Source organism: Hippopotamus amphibius, chromosome 12 (genome assembly GCF_030028045.1).
Source record: "Hippopotamus amphibius kiboko isolate mHipAmp2 chromosome 12, mHipAmp2.hap2, whole genome shotgun sequence".
Lineage (NCBI taxonomy): Eukaryota > Metazoa > Chordata > Mammalia > Artiodactyla > Hippopotamidae > Hippopotamus > Hippopotamus amphibius.
The window spans coordinates 34,486,615-34,502,612 of NC_080197.1; the positions used below are offsets into that span (position 1 = coordinate 34,486,615).

The window sequence follows — 15,998 nt, forward strand, 5'->3', positions numbered from 1 at the left end:
CGGCCCCGGCCCCGCGCGCAGGCCATGGAGTAGGCGGGCGGCCCCGCGACGCGCTCCCGCAGCCCGCGAGGCCGGAGCAGCCCCGGGTGGCCTCGCCCGCCGGCCGCGTTGGCCCGCGGCGGGCCCTCCTCCCGTCGGTCCTCCCCGCTCCTCCTCCTCCTCCTCCTCCTCGGCCGCCGCCGCCCCCGCCTCCCGGCCGCCCCCGCCGCGCCGCCGCCCGAGGCCGAGCGCGGACGCCGAGCGTGGGAGCCATGGCGCGCGAGGAGGACGGGGACCCCGAGCGCCGGGAGGCGGCGGCGCGGGCCGGCGGCGACGCGGAGGAGGAGGAGGAGGAGGAGGAGGGAGAGGAGGGACTGAGCGACAGCGACGACGAGGACGAAGACCGGGAGACCCGCGGCGGCCGCGAGGAGGAGGAGGAGGAAGAGGCGGCGGCGGCCGCCGGGCGGGAGCGCAGCGAGGACGCGCCGCCGCCGCCGCCGAGCGCGGAGCTGCCTCCAGCCGCCGTCCCCGCCGCGGCCGCCCGCGACCGGAGCGGCCGCCGCCCGCCGGGGCCCCCGCCGGGGCCGCTGCCCTGCCTCCCGAAGAGGATGCCGTCGCCCGACGAAGAGGAGCGCGAGCGTCGCCGGAGCCGCCGGAGGGACCTTCTGCTGAGCCAGATCTGCTTCCTGGCCCTGGTGGCGCTGCTGCTCTGGTCGCTGTCGAGCATGCAGGACCACGACGGTGAGTGCTCGCAGCCCGCCCCGAGTGGGCGCTGCGGCTCCGGCGGCGCGGGGCTCCCGGGCCGGGCCGGCGGGTGGGGGTGCCGGGCCGATGGACGCCCCCTTCCCCGCGGAGGGGGCTCCGGAGGCGAGGACCGCGCGCGGTGGGGCCGCGGCCGGCACGCCGGGCGCCTGGCTGCCCCGGGAACCCTCACCTGTGCCTCCAGGCTCAGCGCTTCCTGCCAGGAGCTGGAGGGACTGGGGGCGGCAGCGGTGGGGACTCTCCCCTCAACAAGTCCCCCGTAGTAAAGTTGTGCTGGCGAGCTTCGGCACCTGTGCGCGTGACCACCTGTGCCCTCCTTGGATTGTGGAGGGAGGGCAGGAAGAGGGCTGGTTGACTGGTGAGCACACAGTTAGTTCTCGGAACCGAACAAGCGGGATGGACCGGGGAGGAAGCTCCGTCCCGCCTTTCCAGAACAGGTGCTGGGAACTCCTGGTAGGAAAAAAGTGCTGGCCTCCGGCTAGGGTTTGGGACTGGTTCTCTTCCGTTGACCACTCGCTGGGAAGACGGGTCCCTTTTGTGGACTTGCAGCTCAGGAAGAAGCCATTATACTGGACTGCCCATCATTCTGTACAGTACTCTCAGGGCGCCCTGCGGTGGGTCCCCACCATCACCCACAACTTTTGTCTTATTTTTGTCCTTGGCCTTCCTTGAGCTGAAATAGACCTGGTAGAGAAATGTGCTCAGAACAGTTGTCCACGGAGAAGAGTTTGGACCCTGGGTGTGCAGCTGTCAAAGAAATGGAGGAAAGGCTTGGGAGAATAACTGCTGTAAAACGGTTTTATATCCCGGCCATTCAAATGGCACGCTTCGTGGGAAGACAGCCGTGGAAATGGTCGTAAGGAAAAGCAATTACAGATACATGCTTTGGGGCTAAGATAGACGGAGCTCCAATACAAGGTGTTATGAAGTGTAGAAAGAAGGCATTTGAACAGTGATGGCCAAATGTTTTTAAGGGTGCCATCAATTAAAAAACGGACCTCCCCCAATTGACTCATGCCTGGTAGGGAAAGCTGATGGTCAGTCTTTGTTCAGATCTTAGCAGACTTCAGCATATATGGTAATATGAGAGAGCCCGTCCTGGTCTTCAGTGGAGCCCTTGAGACTCCCATGTTCTCTCCACTTCTCCTGGGTCCCAGACTCTCTGGCCATGGGGACTGACATCAGGAAGGGGACTGTGCTGAGTGAGGGAGGCTGGACCTTTCCAAGGGCAGAGTCTGACCTGCTAAAAGCAGTTCCTGGCCCAGTCTCACTAAGAGGGTTTTATTAACCCCCTTTTCGCCTTCTCAGTTTTGATGAGTGCAAAGCCGGTCCATACTTCATGACACCTTTGGAAAGGGCCATTCCAAGTCAATCACACAGCGGCCATTTTCTTGCAGGTTGGGGTTCTCTGAACCATGGAGTTCCCCCCACTTTCGAGGCTACAGAAGACATTTTTCTGGATGGAAAATGTAACCAAGATGGTTAAGTCCGTCAATGGCAGGGGCTGCCTGGGCCCTGGGAAAGCTAGGATGTTCGGAGGGAGGGGGTGTCAGACACTATGCAAACTTGAAACCTGGTGACTAGATGTCATTTGGAGATGGACGGAAATGGCCCTGCTAGAGACTCATGCACCGCCCTTTCCTCCATCCCTTCCCTTGATCTGTCTCTCTCCTTCCTACCACCCACATTCTCTTTTTTTTTTCTTTTTTAAAATTTTATTTTATTTTTCTTGGCCACGCCATGTGCATGGTTTGTGGGATCTTAGTTCCCTGACCCGGGAGCAAACCCGCGCCCCCTGCAGTGGAAACGTGGAGTCTTAACCACTGGACTGCCAAGGAGGTCCCCATCCATGTTCTCCTTCTGCCTCTCCACCCCCTCCCATAAATGTGGGGCTTGAAAAGACCCCCACTCCAGCAACTGAGGATAACAGTGAACCATCAGTGGGGGGGGGGGCATATGCCATCGAGCCCCCGGATGGCATGCTAGTTGTAATTTTGTCTCATACCACCTTTCTTCCACTAGGTAGTGATAATTTCATTACATGATGCACAGCAAGATTTTACAAGGCCCAGGTTTTTCGAGATAATTTTTAAGATACTAGTTAATGTGGGTGAATCTGCAAGTGATTATTTTGCTTGAGGGGTTGCTATCCAGCATATTTAACCATCTGAATAGTGAGTTTTACCCCTGAAACTTGGGGGCTGCTCTACTTGAGGGTCCTTCAGTATGGATAGAAAGTTTGGAATTTAGCCTTGTTTTAGAGACACTGTGACTTGGAGAGGCCAAGAGATTCGCTTAAGGTCACACAGCAGTTGAAGAGCAGAGGAAGAAACCAACCCTAGGTGACCTGGCTCTTTGATCCCATTTCTGTCCCCTGGTATTCATGCCACTGTCTAGATGCAGCTTTGTGACATTTATATAACTGCATTTGGGGGGGGTACCTTTGTAATGATCAAAGGTGATATTTTTATTTATTCACCTTGAAAACCATGCAGTGATTAAGTGTAACTTCTCAGAAGCCTGTTTTCTAACACAAATTGATTTTTCTTTTTTTAATAAAAAGGACAGTTCTTTTACCAAACCAAAATAGAGATGTGTGGCAGGTATGTTATATAATCTTGTATAATATTTCTAATTGTATGGAATTGGAGATCCCTTTCAGGACATCTAACCAAACCCACAGATGGGACAGGAGCATTGTTAGCATAAGTCAGAAAGAATTAGCGCTGGAATCAAGAAAAATATTGATTCTCCAAAGAACAAAAGCAATAATATATTTATTACTTATTAAATAAAAATATTTAGCTGGAATTTGGTGGGCTTTTAAGTGCCAGGCCCTGAGCTAAGTGCCCTTTCTATGCGTTGCCTTGGTTCAGCTGCAGACACTCTGCAGACCTTTGAGCCTCCAGCGGTGGAGAAGGAAACGAGCCCTCAGTGCCCTATTTAGCTGTCGATGAAGATCTCAGTTTTGATCCATTTACAAAGCCAGTTAAAATAAGGTGTCAGCTTTGGTAATGCAGATTTTCTTTTATTTTTTTTTTGCAGTGCGAATGGATTACTGTGTACGTTTTGAGTGGTTTAAAAGTGTTTAATTTTTCTTTGCAGTAAGGAACCTGGTCCTCTTTTTTCAGAAGTGGTGTGGACAAAGTCCAGAGGTCCTAACTCGGGAATGATTAGAGACACCCCCTCCTGAAGGTCCCTAGGGTGGTGAATAGTGAAGAAGGACAGTCATACATACGTGTGTACGTATAAACTTTGAGCCACTCTTTGGCTCTGTTCCTGTCACTGCATAACAGATCATCCCAAATAGTGGTGTAAAATGACTCTTTTACATTTTTACTGTGTCAGGGACTTGGACAGGGCCGGGTGGGGATGGCTTGCCTTTGCTCCACTATGCCTGGTGCCTCAGCTGGGGACATTGAAGGCCGGGGTGACTTGACAGCTGGGTCTGCAGTTGTCTGGAGGCAACTTCACTCCCACGTCTGGGGTCGATGCCAGCTGTTGGCTGGACCCTCAGCTGGGCTGTCAACCAGGACATCCAAATGTGGCCTCTCCATATGGCCTCTCCACGTGCCTTGGTTTGAACTTCCCCAGAGGTGGCAGCTGGGGTCCAGGAGAACACGGTGGACGTGCCCGGCATTTTTATGTGTCAGCCTCAGGTGTTGCATGGAACCGCTGCCACTGTTTTCTCTTGGTCAGGGCAGTGACAGATGTCAGCCAGAGTTCAAGGAGAGGGGACATAGATGCCACCAGTTACACATGGAGGAGTGTCAAGATACGTGGTAAGACGAGCACGTGTGATGGGAGATACTGTTGTGGCCGTCTGGAAAACCAGGATCTAGAGGGATGATAACTTAAGAGTGATTGTAGACATTCCCCGAGATGGTAAAAGCAAATAATATATATGTATACACACACACACACACAAGTATGTGTGTGTAAGTATGTGTGTATGAGTGTGTATGTATGTGTGTGTATGCGGGTGTGTGCATGCATGTACATGTGTGTGTATGTGTGTATATGTGCGTGTGTGCATATATGCGTGTATGTATATATGTGTATCTGCGTGTGTGTATGTATATTTGTGTGTGTATACAATTTTTTTTGAAATACCGCCCGATCATGAAGACATTGCTGCTCGCCTTACCTGGTTGGGGTCCAGAGATGGTATTTGAAGAGTGGCTGCTGTGGGGATTTGAAGTACACGTTTCCCTTGCAGAGCTGAGAGCCCCGCTTTAGCTTTGTGCCTTCCCATCCCTCAGAAGACCCTGCTCACAAACTTTTGGTCACTCATGTGGCTTCCTGGGAGGCCTGGCTGGACTCTTCAGCTCTGTCTTCCCTCCCTGCCCTCCCCTGTCCATGCATCTCCACTCAGGCATTTCTTCTGCTCCTCAGAAGGGGGACACTTCAGGCCCCAGACCTGTAGTGCATGCTGGTCCCACTGTCACCACCGCAGCTAGTTCATCCTGCATCCTTCACTTCCGGGCACAAGAGCTTCCTGACCAGACCAGGTGCCCCCAGTTTGCTCTACGGACACACCATGTTTTCCCTTTGCAGCATTTCTCACAGTTGGCAATCATGTATTTATTTGGTTACGATTTGAGGACCATCTCCTCTTCGCCAGAGTCTAAGCTCCAGGAGTTCAGGGACCTCATGACCTTTCCTCACCTTTGTCACCTCATCACCTCACCCAGAGTAGATGCTCAGAAGGCATTTGTTAAGTGCGGAAGCTGTTTTGATGTCTGAGCAACAGTGCCTGGGATAAAACCCAGCGACTGTGTGTCAGCGCCCCACTTACAAGCACACTGTATGTTCGTGATGTCTAATTCTGCCTCCAGTCCAGCAAATTCGATGCTGTTACCTGTTTTTCATGGACTGACCCTGAGCTGAGAAAGGTGAGAGCACCCATTAGGGTCACTTCGTTCCCTGGCAGCGTTTGAACTCAAGCCCGCCTGCATCAGAGCTGCGTGCCTCTGCTTCCCTAGCCCCAGCCAAGGAGGCCGCGAATAGAAAATGGGAATCACTCTGCCTTTTTCAGTCGACTGGGGAGTGAAGGAGTAACAGAAGGTTGCTTTCATAGAAGCAGTATTTTAGCAAAACATTCCTTGTCAACCTTTTCTATTTTCTGCCTAAACATATATAGATGTCTCTCCTTCCTCCTGGCTTTTCTTAGCTGCTCATCAACCCAGATTTTTCGCAAAGATTTCCTCCCCTTGCGAGTCTTGAATCCTTGTGGGAAGACTTTTTTTTTTACGCTGGAGGGTTGGCAAAGCCAAAAGAATTGCAAAACCAGCCATTTGCTGAGGATTCCAAGGCCTGGTGGAAGTTGGCTGATAGGATTTTGGCTACTCTCTTTTTCCTTAAGGAGATGTCTCTTCCTCGAGCAGAATCATTTCAGAGGGGGAAATAACACTTCACAGACTCTTGTAATGAGGGGACTGAGGTCTGGGAGTTCAGGAAGCTTCCTGAAGTTGCAGAGCAAATGGGTAGTCCTGCCAGGAAGGGAATTCGAGGTTTCCTGGCCTTTTCCTGCCTTCGGTTTCTGTAGAGCTTGTCTGGCAATGGCAGTGGTTTTTGTTTCTCATTTGCAGTGGTCTCAAACATGGTGTTGTCTTGTGGGATTTGAGAATTTGAAGTATTGAGGATCCAGTGGAAGAAGGTTTTGTATGAGTGAAGCGGTGATGGCCACCATTTGGGCAGCTTAAATCGTGGAGTCATGAAGTCTCAGACGTGGTTGGAATCTTCCAGACTGCCTCCTACTGTGAGGTCTCAGTCCCCCTGCTGTTCTCTCTTCATCCTCAACCCTGGGCTGGTGATGCTCTTCATTATTGCGAGTCCTCACTGGTCTTCCCAACCCTGCCCCCACCTTTGTAAATGGTCCCTTGTGAAACTCCCTTCAACAGCAACAGTTTCTGCCTGGACCTGACTGTGTAAGATACAGGGACCTTCGCTCCTTCATTCAGTGAACACATCGCAGGCGTTTTGCTTGTTGCTGGAGTGACAGCGGTGTCTGAGATGGATACCCAGAGTATCCTTGTGATGCTCAGACTTTAGTGGGAAGAGAGGCACTAATTTTCAAGAATTATAAGAGATACAGATGAGAAGTACAGCCTGGTGTGGAGGAGATGCTGGTGATCAGGAGAAGCTGGAACCTGGAAAATAAAGGAATTAGGTTGGTAAAGAATGGAAGACAAAAATACGAAGTTATAGAAAAACGGGTAAAAGAAATGGGAAGGCAATTCACAGAACAACCAACCAAACTGCAGACGGCCAATAGACACAAGTAAAAATCTTCAGCCTTAGTAGTAACCAGGGAAATCTCAATTTTAAAATGACTAGCAAAAATGAAAACGAGGTGTTGGCAAAGGCGCAGGGGAGACTGCTTCTCTCATTTACTGCAGGTGAAGATGTAAAGACGTTGGTACCCAGCATGGTGGGAAGCTGTGGCAGGCTGCTTAGGTGTTAGGCACAGACCCTCCACGAAGCCTCGGCCTTTTGATGAGATGGATGTGTAGAAAGGGGAGAGGTGGAATAAGAATGACAGTGCAGGGGTATCTGAGACTTGGATGGAAACTCAACTTGCCTGGACCCAACCGTGACCGTGGAGCAGGTTGGTCCTGACGCTGTGAATCTAGAGTGTAGAGATTAGCTGAGAGTTCCCGGGAACTTCCGGGGGAAAGCCCTTGCAGTTTCTGGAGCTGTCCAAACCCATACAAGTTGCTTATTCAAATCGTGAGATCCAGCCATTGTTCTTGCTTGTCAGTCACTGTTCATTTCTGAGGGAGGGAGAAGGAACAAAGTAAGCTCATCACTGACCTAGTTCAGGGGAATTTCACATTGCAACTTTGTATTTTTCTTTTCATTTTTCCCTTTGTGCTTCTGCATTGTTTGGCATTAGCAGAAGTCGTTTTCACTTTGGTGACATGCTGTGGAATCTGAACTTGTGAAGGACGGGAAGTAACAAACGGGTTTCTTGAGCAGGACTTGGATGTAAGAAGAAAGGGCGTGGGTGACCAGGAGAAAGGGGGTGTCACAATGGACATCAGGAAGTCACAAGTGCCATTTTTTAATATATTCTTTTTCAGATTCTTTTCCATTATAGTTTATTCCAAGATATTGAATACATTTTTATGTGCAATATAGTAGGACCTTGTTGTTTATCTCTTCTATATATAGTAGTCTGTAGCTGTTAATCCCATACTCCTAATTTATCCCTCCCCCACCCCCTTGCCCCTTTGGTAACCATAAGTTTTCTGTGTTTGTGAGCCTTTTTCTAGATAAGTTCATTTGTATCATTTTTTTAGATTCCACATATAAGCGATATCAAATATTTCTCTTTCTCTGTCTGGCTTACTTTACTTAGTATGATAATCTCTAGGTCCATCCAGTGTTGCTGCAGATGGCGTTATTTCATTCTTTTTTAATGGCTGAGTAATATTCCATAGTAGATATACACCACATCTTCTTTATCCATTCATCTGTCGATGGATATTTAGGTCGCTTCCATGTCTTGGCTATTGTGAATAGTGCTGCAGTGAACATTGAGGTGCATGTATCTTTTCCAATTAGAGTTTTCTCCAGATATATGCCCGGGAGTAGGATTGCTGGATCAGAGGGTAACTCTAATTTTAGTTTTTATTAGTGCTGTTTTTAAGAAAGAATATGAAATATGCATTTTTGGACATTTTGACTTTGATTACTGGTAGGATACCTACGTGGAATATAGCTGATGGTTGAAAGTCAAGATTATAAGTAGTTGTTACAGATAAAGGTCTGTGAGAGTATGCATGAGGGTGAAAATTGTACCTTTGGTTAGTTCTGTGGGTCTCAATCTTCTGTGCATGTCGTGATCACCGGGCAACTGTAAACCTTACTCACATCTGGGTCCTACCCCTGCAGGGATTGTGATGTAATGCTCCAGGGTGTAGCCTGGACTTTGGGATTTTTCTAAAGTGAGGCCGATGGGTCTACTGTGCAGCCGACACTGGGCACCACTGGCCAAGATCAGTGGTCATTATTTATGTTAGTGCGGCCACCTCAATGCTCTTAGTAGCTGAGCTGTGAAATAAAGTGGGCTTAATTTTTCTGTCCCGAACATGACTGAATATTCGTTTGTGTGCTTAGTATTCTAAGCCTTCACCACTAACTGAAGCCCAGACTTTCCTCCAGTTGCCCTCACCTCCTCCACATGTCCGATGCCATTAGATATTCTATCCAGTTCTCTTTTGGAAGAAATCTTTTCCAGATTCTTCTGGCCTGTTCTAATCTGGACAGGTGCCTTGTTAAACCTGCTGCCCAGCTGTCATCTTGAGATCTTCCTTCAGCTTCATCCTCCATGTTTTTTTTCTTTTCCTCCCAGCCTTCCTTATGTTGAAAGCTATGCTTCCTAGAACCCACATATGTATCTTTCTTGGTTTATTCCTTCATTTTTGGTGTGCGGTTTTGGGATCACACACTCACAGTGCCTCCTAAGACAGGGGGTGTGGAAATAACAAAACAAAGGTTTGAGACATTGTGGGCTTGAAAATATATTAATTCTACCCCCACACTTAGAAGATCGTTAGGCTGGATCAAGGGTTTGGGTTGGAGCACATTTTCTTTAGAATTTTGAAGGCGTAGCTGTTCCAGCCTCTGGTGTCGCCTCTGAGAAGTCTGATGCTGTCCTAGTTTTTAATTGTTTTGTGTGAAACCTATTTTTTCTCCCTCTGAAAGCATGTGTGCTCTTTGCTTTGTTCCTGATGTTCAGTCCTATCACAGTTGTGTGACTGTTGCAGTTCTGTTTTCATGCATTTTCCTGGGGACACTTGCCTGGTTCTTTTAATCTAGAAGCTTATGTCCTTCAGGTCTGGGAACTTGTCTTTTGTGACTTCCTCCATGCTAAATTCTCTCTTTACTCTCTCTGGATTGTCTATTATTTGGGTGTTTGACTTCCTGCATTGATCTTCTGATTTTCTTATCTCTTCTATTTTTTTCTCATCCTTTTGCTCTGATTTCTTTAGGTTTTCTTAACCATATCTTCTAATTCTTTTACTGAGCTTTTAATTTCTGCTGTCATATTTTTAATTTCTAAGAGCTCCTTTTTCCTCTGAAAATTATTTTTAGTACCATTCTATTCTGCTTCATCAATACAGTATAATTTCTTATATCCCTAAGTATATTAGTAGTAGTCTTTGAGGTTTTCTTTTCTTTGTATGGACTCTTTCTCCAAGTTGCTGTTGTCTGTTTGTTGTTTTTCTTCTTGTGTCAAAGGATCTTTGGCCTCTACTCATCTTTAAGTGAGGCCATTAGCAAGATGATTGGGAACTATGCAAATAGGAGGGTCTGCTGATGGTGCCTCTGTGAGGTGATCTGACTGGGCCGTGTCACTGGGTAATGCTCCTGTCTCTAATTTTAGATCTTTATCAGGGGGTGGTAAGATTTCCTACAGGAGGGTCACCCAGTGTCCTGTCCTGAGGGCAGAGACCTGGTTACTTCCGGGAATCCAGGGGAGATGAAGTGGGGGTTGTGTGTATGTAGAGGGTTGTTCAGCAGAAACACTCCTATACTCAAAGACAGTTGTGAGTATGAAAGAGCTGACAATTTATTTTGATACATTGTAGGACCATCCCAAGCTGCTTGAAAGTCTCCCTTCCTCCTTCCCCTCCCTCCCTCCCCTCCTCCCTTCCTGTCTTCCTTCTTTCTTGCTTTTAACTCATATGCACATGAAACTGGTAAGAATTGTTGCCTCCTGGGATGGCTAATGGTTGGGGTGGGGGGGAGGGAGGCATAGTTTTTACCATGACCTTTTTCATTAATTGAATTTTTTATTGGGATAATTATAGATTCACATACAGTTATAAGAGATAATACAGAGAGATCCCTTGGGTATTTCCTCCAGTTTCCTCTGATGGTAACATTTTTGCAAAACTTGAGTATGATATCATAACCAGAGCAGTGACATTGATGCAACCCACGAACCTTATTCAGATTTCCCCAGTTTCATTTATATTTGTGCAGGCATGCACCCGTATGTGTATTACATTCTATCCAGTTTTATCACCTGTGTATGTTCTTGTAACCATCCCAGTCAAAATATTGGACTGATCCAACATCACAAGGATAACTTATGTTGCCCTTTTATAACCATACACACTCCCTGTACCTTTTTGTACAAAAGGAACAGTCATGTTAAGTAGCTCCTATCACCTACTCCAAAAATAAAGCTAATTAGAAAATTATAACTTTAAGAATTAAGGGAAATTCCGCCACCAATAATGTTGCTATACTCTGAAGACCGCTTGTAAGTTGGGGGCAGGGAGACATGTAAGGAAGGTCAGTTTGCATTAGTGAAGTTAAGATGGACTTGGGAGGGTTTCTCAGTCACTGCAGTTTGATTACTTTCAGGTACAGTACCCTGAGCTAAGTGCCAGATAAAGGCCGTGCATGGCTAGCTAACAGTTTCTTTGATGAATAATTTTTTTCTGTCATTTGCACAATATTTCTGAATGAATGCTCCGTGAAAATAGTTCACTTGAGTACTTTGTTCCTCCAAGCAGTTTAGACATGCTCTTTGAAACACTGCTTTCACTGTTGTTTACTGCTATAGAATATTGGAGATGGAGATCTTGGAGACCTTGGTATTTTAACATATGATTTTATGTTTGAGGAAACTGCTGTGAAAGAGAATTTAAATTGGGGCCGGAACCCTGGTTTTCTGACTCGTTGCTTAGTAAATACTTAAGAAAAAAAATAGAAAGTTCGGATTAGAAATATATTTAATGCAGATGGACTGGGTGAAATTATTTCAAATTCTGAAATGTTTCTGAAGTGCTGCCCTCTTGCTGGGAATTATATGGTATGTGGTGTGGTCACTAAATGGGGGAAATTAGGGAATTTTAGAGTGAGCTACTTTCTGTAGCAAATAAGAGATTTGTTTATTCAGGAATACTGGTTCTTGGGACACACTTAACTTGCTTTAGGAGAAAGTTAACATTTTGGCTTACCTTCTACCTGGGTAGTCACCTCATATAGCTATGAGAATGATTGATCATTTTGGAAATTAGTGTACATTAATTTTTCTTGTTAGGGGTCTTTTCATCCCTCATGTTGCAATTCTAGTCTGTGATCTGAACATGAATTCCAAAGAAAGCAAAGTTTTCTAGGACCTTAACAACCCCAACTTTGCAAATCTGATGGTAATGACCTTCTGCATGGGATTTTACAGTTTGGTCATTTGAAGTCACAAGTGTTTCTTGGGGGTATGTGCAGAAAGAAAACTCATTGAACCTACTTTTGATAAATCTGGGCATGAGGACAGGTCAGTTTCAGTATCTTCCAACATTGTGGTATATTTCCTCCTTTACGTATTTTAAAATTGATGTAATACTATGAATCCTGCTTCTAAAATTAAAAGCAACTAACGTACAGTGGAATTTACTGACAATCAGGGTCCAGAACCCCTCGAAACTCCCTGAAACTATCCCTTTGTAATCACACCCTCCCCCAACCCTAACCCCTTGTTTTCTGTCACTGTAGTTTTGTCCTTTTGAGAATGCCTTACCAATGGAATTCTACAGTATGTAATCTTTTGACACTGGAGTCCTATATTGTTGAGAATTTTTATCAGAGGTGGGTATTGAAGTTCATCACATGCTTTTCGTGCAGTAAATGATTCGATCCCATGGTTTCTCTTCTGTAGACCATTAATATGGTGGACTGCATGGGTTGATATTTGAATATAGAATCAGCCTTGCATACCGTGGATAAGCCCTACTGGACAAGGGTGTGTGTTTCATGGTACATTTTCCTGGATTTGAATTGATCATATTTTCTTGAGGACTTTTGCGTGTATGATTACCCAGGGTGTTAATCCTAGTTTTCTTTTCTTGTACTGTCCTTGTCTGGTTTTGCTGGGCCCATATAATGAAATAGGAAGTATTTCCTTCTCTTCTGTTTTCTGGAAGAGATTGTGTAGTGTTGGTGGAGTCTGCTTTTTAATTTATCATAAACATTTCTCTGTGGCATAAAACTTAAAAATTAATTTTTAATGTCTGCATAATAATATTAAAAATCACAATATTTCTTAGTATTATGTGACATTTATTATATATTTATAATATATAAATATATGTGTGTGTATATATAGTACTTCTTATATACTAAGTGACATTTACTGAACACTGTTCTGTGTTTGGGGCACTGTTCTAAGTGCTTTAGCCGTACCAGTGGAGTAGCTACAATTATTACCTCCATCTCACAGGCAAAGAAGAGTAAGGCACAGAGTTTGTCAATTGCTCAAGCTCACAAAGTTTCTATGTGGCCAAGTAGGATTTGAACTCAGGTTGTTTGATTCTAGATCTCACGGTTTTAACTATGACATTGCATCCTCTGATTATATCAGAATTTTATTTAGGCCTCCATTTGAGATATTTAGGTATTTTCCATGTCCTCACTGTGATGAATATTCTTGTCCTGAAGTCTTTGATAATCTCTGACAGTTTCTTTAGGTGGGATTCCTAGAAGTGCTGTTTCAGTGTGAAAACATGTGCCCATTATAAAGGCTAACACACACTGCTGTATAACTTTCCAGGAATTTGAACAAATTAGAAATTCCAACAGCACTGTTTCAGAATGCTCAATTTAGTGTTCTTTGCCAGAATTGAGTATTACGGTTATTTTATGTATTTTAAATTCAGTTTGATTGCGGAAAGACAGAATCTCATTGCTTTAGTTTGCCTTCCTTACTAGTAAAACTGAATATTTTTAAAGATAATTATTGGTCATTTATATGTTTTCCCCTGTGAGAAAAATTTGTTCCTGTCAGTTCTCCACTTTTTTTGCTAATGGGATAACCATGTTTCCTCAGTGATTTGTTTGAATTCTTTATATGTTCTGTATATAAATATTTTATCCTGTCTCATAAATTTTGCCTGGATTTTTAGCATTCGGAACAAATTATTTTTGTCTAGTCCAAACTCTCCCTCTTTTCCCTTGGATTTTTTTTCATTGTTTTATTCTCAGATCCAGGATCTCAATTATATATTTATATTACATAATCCTTTATGTCTCCTCCTCCCCTATTTTTATGGTTTAATTTTTTAAAAAATTAACCCCTTACTTTACTTGAAATTTATCTTAGCCGGAGATGAAGACTGAAACAGGTTAACAGGTTGAACAGTCAAATTGTTTATTGAATAATACTGCCTTGACCCACGCGTGTGTGGTGCCGCCTGTATTCCATGCTTAGTCTCTTATGTACCAGAAGCAGTTTTTGTGATGTCTCTTTAGTTCTGTTTTCCCATTCATTAATTGTTGCAGTTAATTCACATGTTAATTGTCTGGTAGGGCAAGACTCATTGCCTCTTTTTTTTTAAAATAAATAAATTTATTTATTTATTGGCTGCATTGGGTCTTTGTTGTTGCATGGCCTTTCTCTAGTTGCAGCGGGCAGGGGCTCCTCTTCATTGTGGTGCGTGGGCTTCTCATTGCAGTGGCTTCTCTTGCTGCGGAGCTTGGGCTCTAGATGCATGGGCTTCAGTAGTTGCAACACGCGGGCTCAATAGTTGTGGCTCATGGGCTCTAGAGTGCAGGCTCAGTAATTGTGGTACATGGGCTTAGTTGCTCCTCGGCATGTGGGATTTTCATGGCTTCAGGCTCGAACCCGTGTGCCCTGCATTGGCAGGTGGATTCTTAACCACTGCACCAATAGGAAAGTCCCTCATTGCCTCTTGTTTGGGGAAAAAAAATCATTTGCTATTATAACTCGTTTATCCTTCTGGGTGAACTTTAGAATCTCTGTTAAATTTTGTCCAAATGCCTCTGGGTTTTGACAAATCTATAAAAAAATTGTGGAAATATGGCATTTTACAGCATTGATTTGTCTCATTCATCATGTGCTTCTTCATTAAATCAAGGCTTTAAAAAAAATCTGTCAAGATTCATTATCATTTCCCTATCTTTTCTTACATTTATTTGTGAAAGTTATTCTGGCATTAATTATTGATTGTTGCTATTGTTTTGTTCTTATATATATTTTTGAAATATTTTTTCTTTATAATTTCTTCTTAATTTTATTCTTAAATGTTAAGTAATAATAAAAACAATAATTTGTTATTATAGGGAATTTTTAAGACTCATGCTGTAGTTGAATAGTTTTTTAGTTTTGGCCGTTGGTTAATCTAGTTAATTTTCTTTATGCTATGGAAGTTTCCTTTTATTTCTAGTTTTCTAGGGGTTTTGAAAAAAATCTTCCATGAATGTTGTATGTAGTCAAATGCCTTGTTAACATTCATTGAAGTGTTTAATGTAACATAATGTAAGTAATACCCATATTAAGCTGCTCCTGAAGTAAATCCTAGATAGCCATGATATATTTTTTCTTTTAAAATGATGTTAGGTTTATTTATATTTCTGTAGAGTTTTTTGCTTTTATATTCATGACAGTGACATGTAGCTCCTTTGCCAGGATTTGGTGTTATCATTATATTTGCTTTACTGAACAAATTGATGATTTCCCTGTTTTTCTACGTTCTGGAATATTTTATGAAGCATGGGGATGATCTGTAACTTTAAAATTTGAAAGAACACTTTCTAGTACTGCCTGGCCTGTAGTTTCTTGAAGGTAATTTTGGACAAAGTTTCTTCCGTTACTACTTTTTTGTGTAGGTAATTTGTTTTCCCAGAGAAATGTCAGTTTCATTAAGACTTTTTAAAAATGAACAAAATTATGCATTGCATTTAAAATTTTTTACTTGTTCTATAATGGTGATTATGTAATGTTTTCTCATTGCTAACTTATGTGTTTCTCTTTCTTTTTTCCTTGATCAAATCTGACTGTATTGGGTGTATTTTATTATTTTTGGAAGATCCATCTCTTCTGTATCTTTATCAATATTACTTTTTCTCCTATTTTATGAATCATTAATTACAGCTTTAATAGTTCTTTAAAATCTTCCATTAATTCCTTTGGTTTCTTTTCTAATATCTTAAGTGCTTTATTTATATATTTTTATTTTTTGTTGTAATGATGCATTTGCCTCTGAGAGCAGCTTTAGACTCACCTTAAAAGTTTTAAAATGTCATGCAGCCATTATAGTACTTTTCAAATAACTTTGTAGCCTTTTTTTTGTGCAATTAGTTATTTAGGCAAGTGATTTTTAATTTCTGAGTTGTCAGGGTGCTTTTATGTATATGTTTTAAAATACCGATTTCTAATTTTCTTTCATTTTGTCCAGAGAATAGGACCTTTGATTGGAATATGACCTCCTGCTACCTGGTAG

General features: G+C 44.0%; 1 protein-coding gene across 2 annotated transcripts in view; it reads left to right on the forward strand.

The window, feature by feature from the left end:
• The first annotated feature begins 212 nt into the window (after positions 1–212).
• SLC24A3 (solute carrier family 24 member 3) overlaps positions 213–15,998 on the forward strand; it is a 465,173-nt gene continuing 449,387 nt past the window's right edge. For both annotated transcript variants that reach the window (XM_057702549.1, XM_057702550.1), the window contains exon 1: positions 213–720. In XM_057702549.1, coding sequence (XP_057558532.1) covers positions 252–720 — 469 coding nt within the window. In that variant the 5' untranslated portion in view covers positions 213–251. The remainder of the gene's footprint in view (positions 721–15,998) is intronic.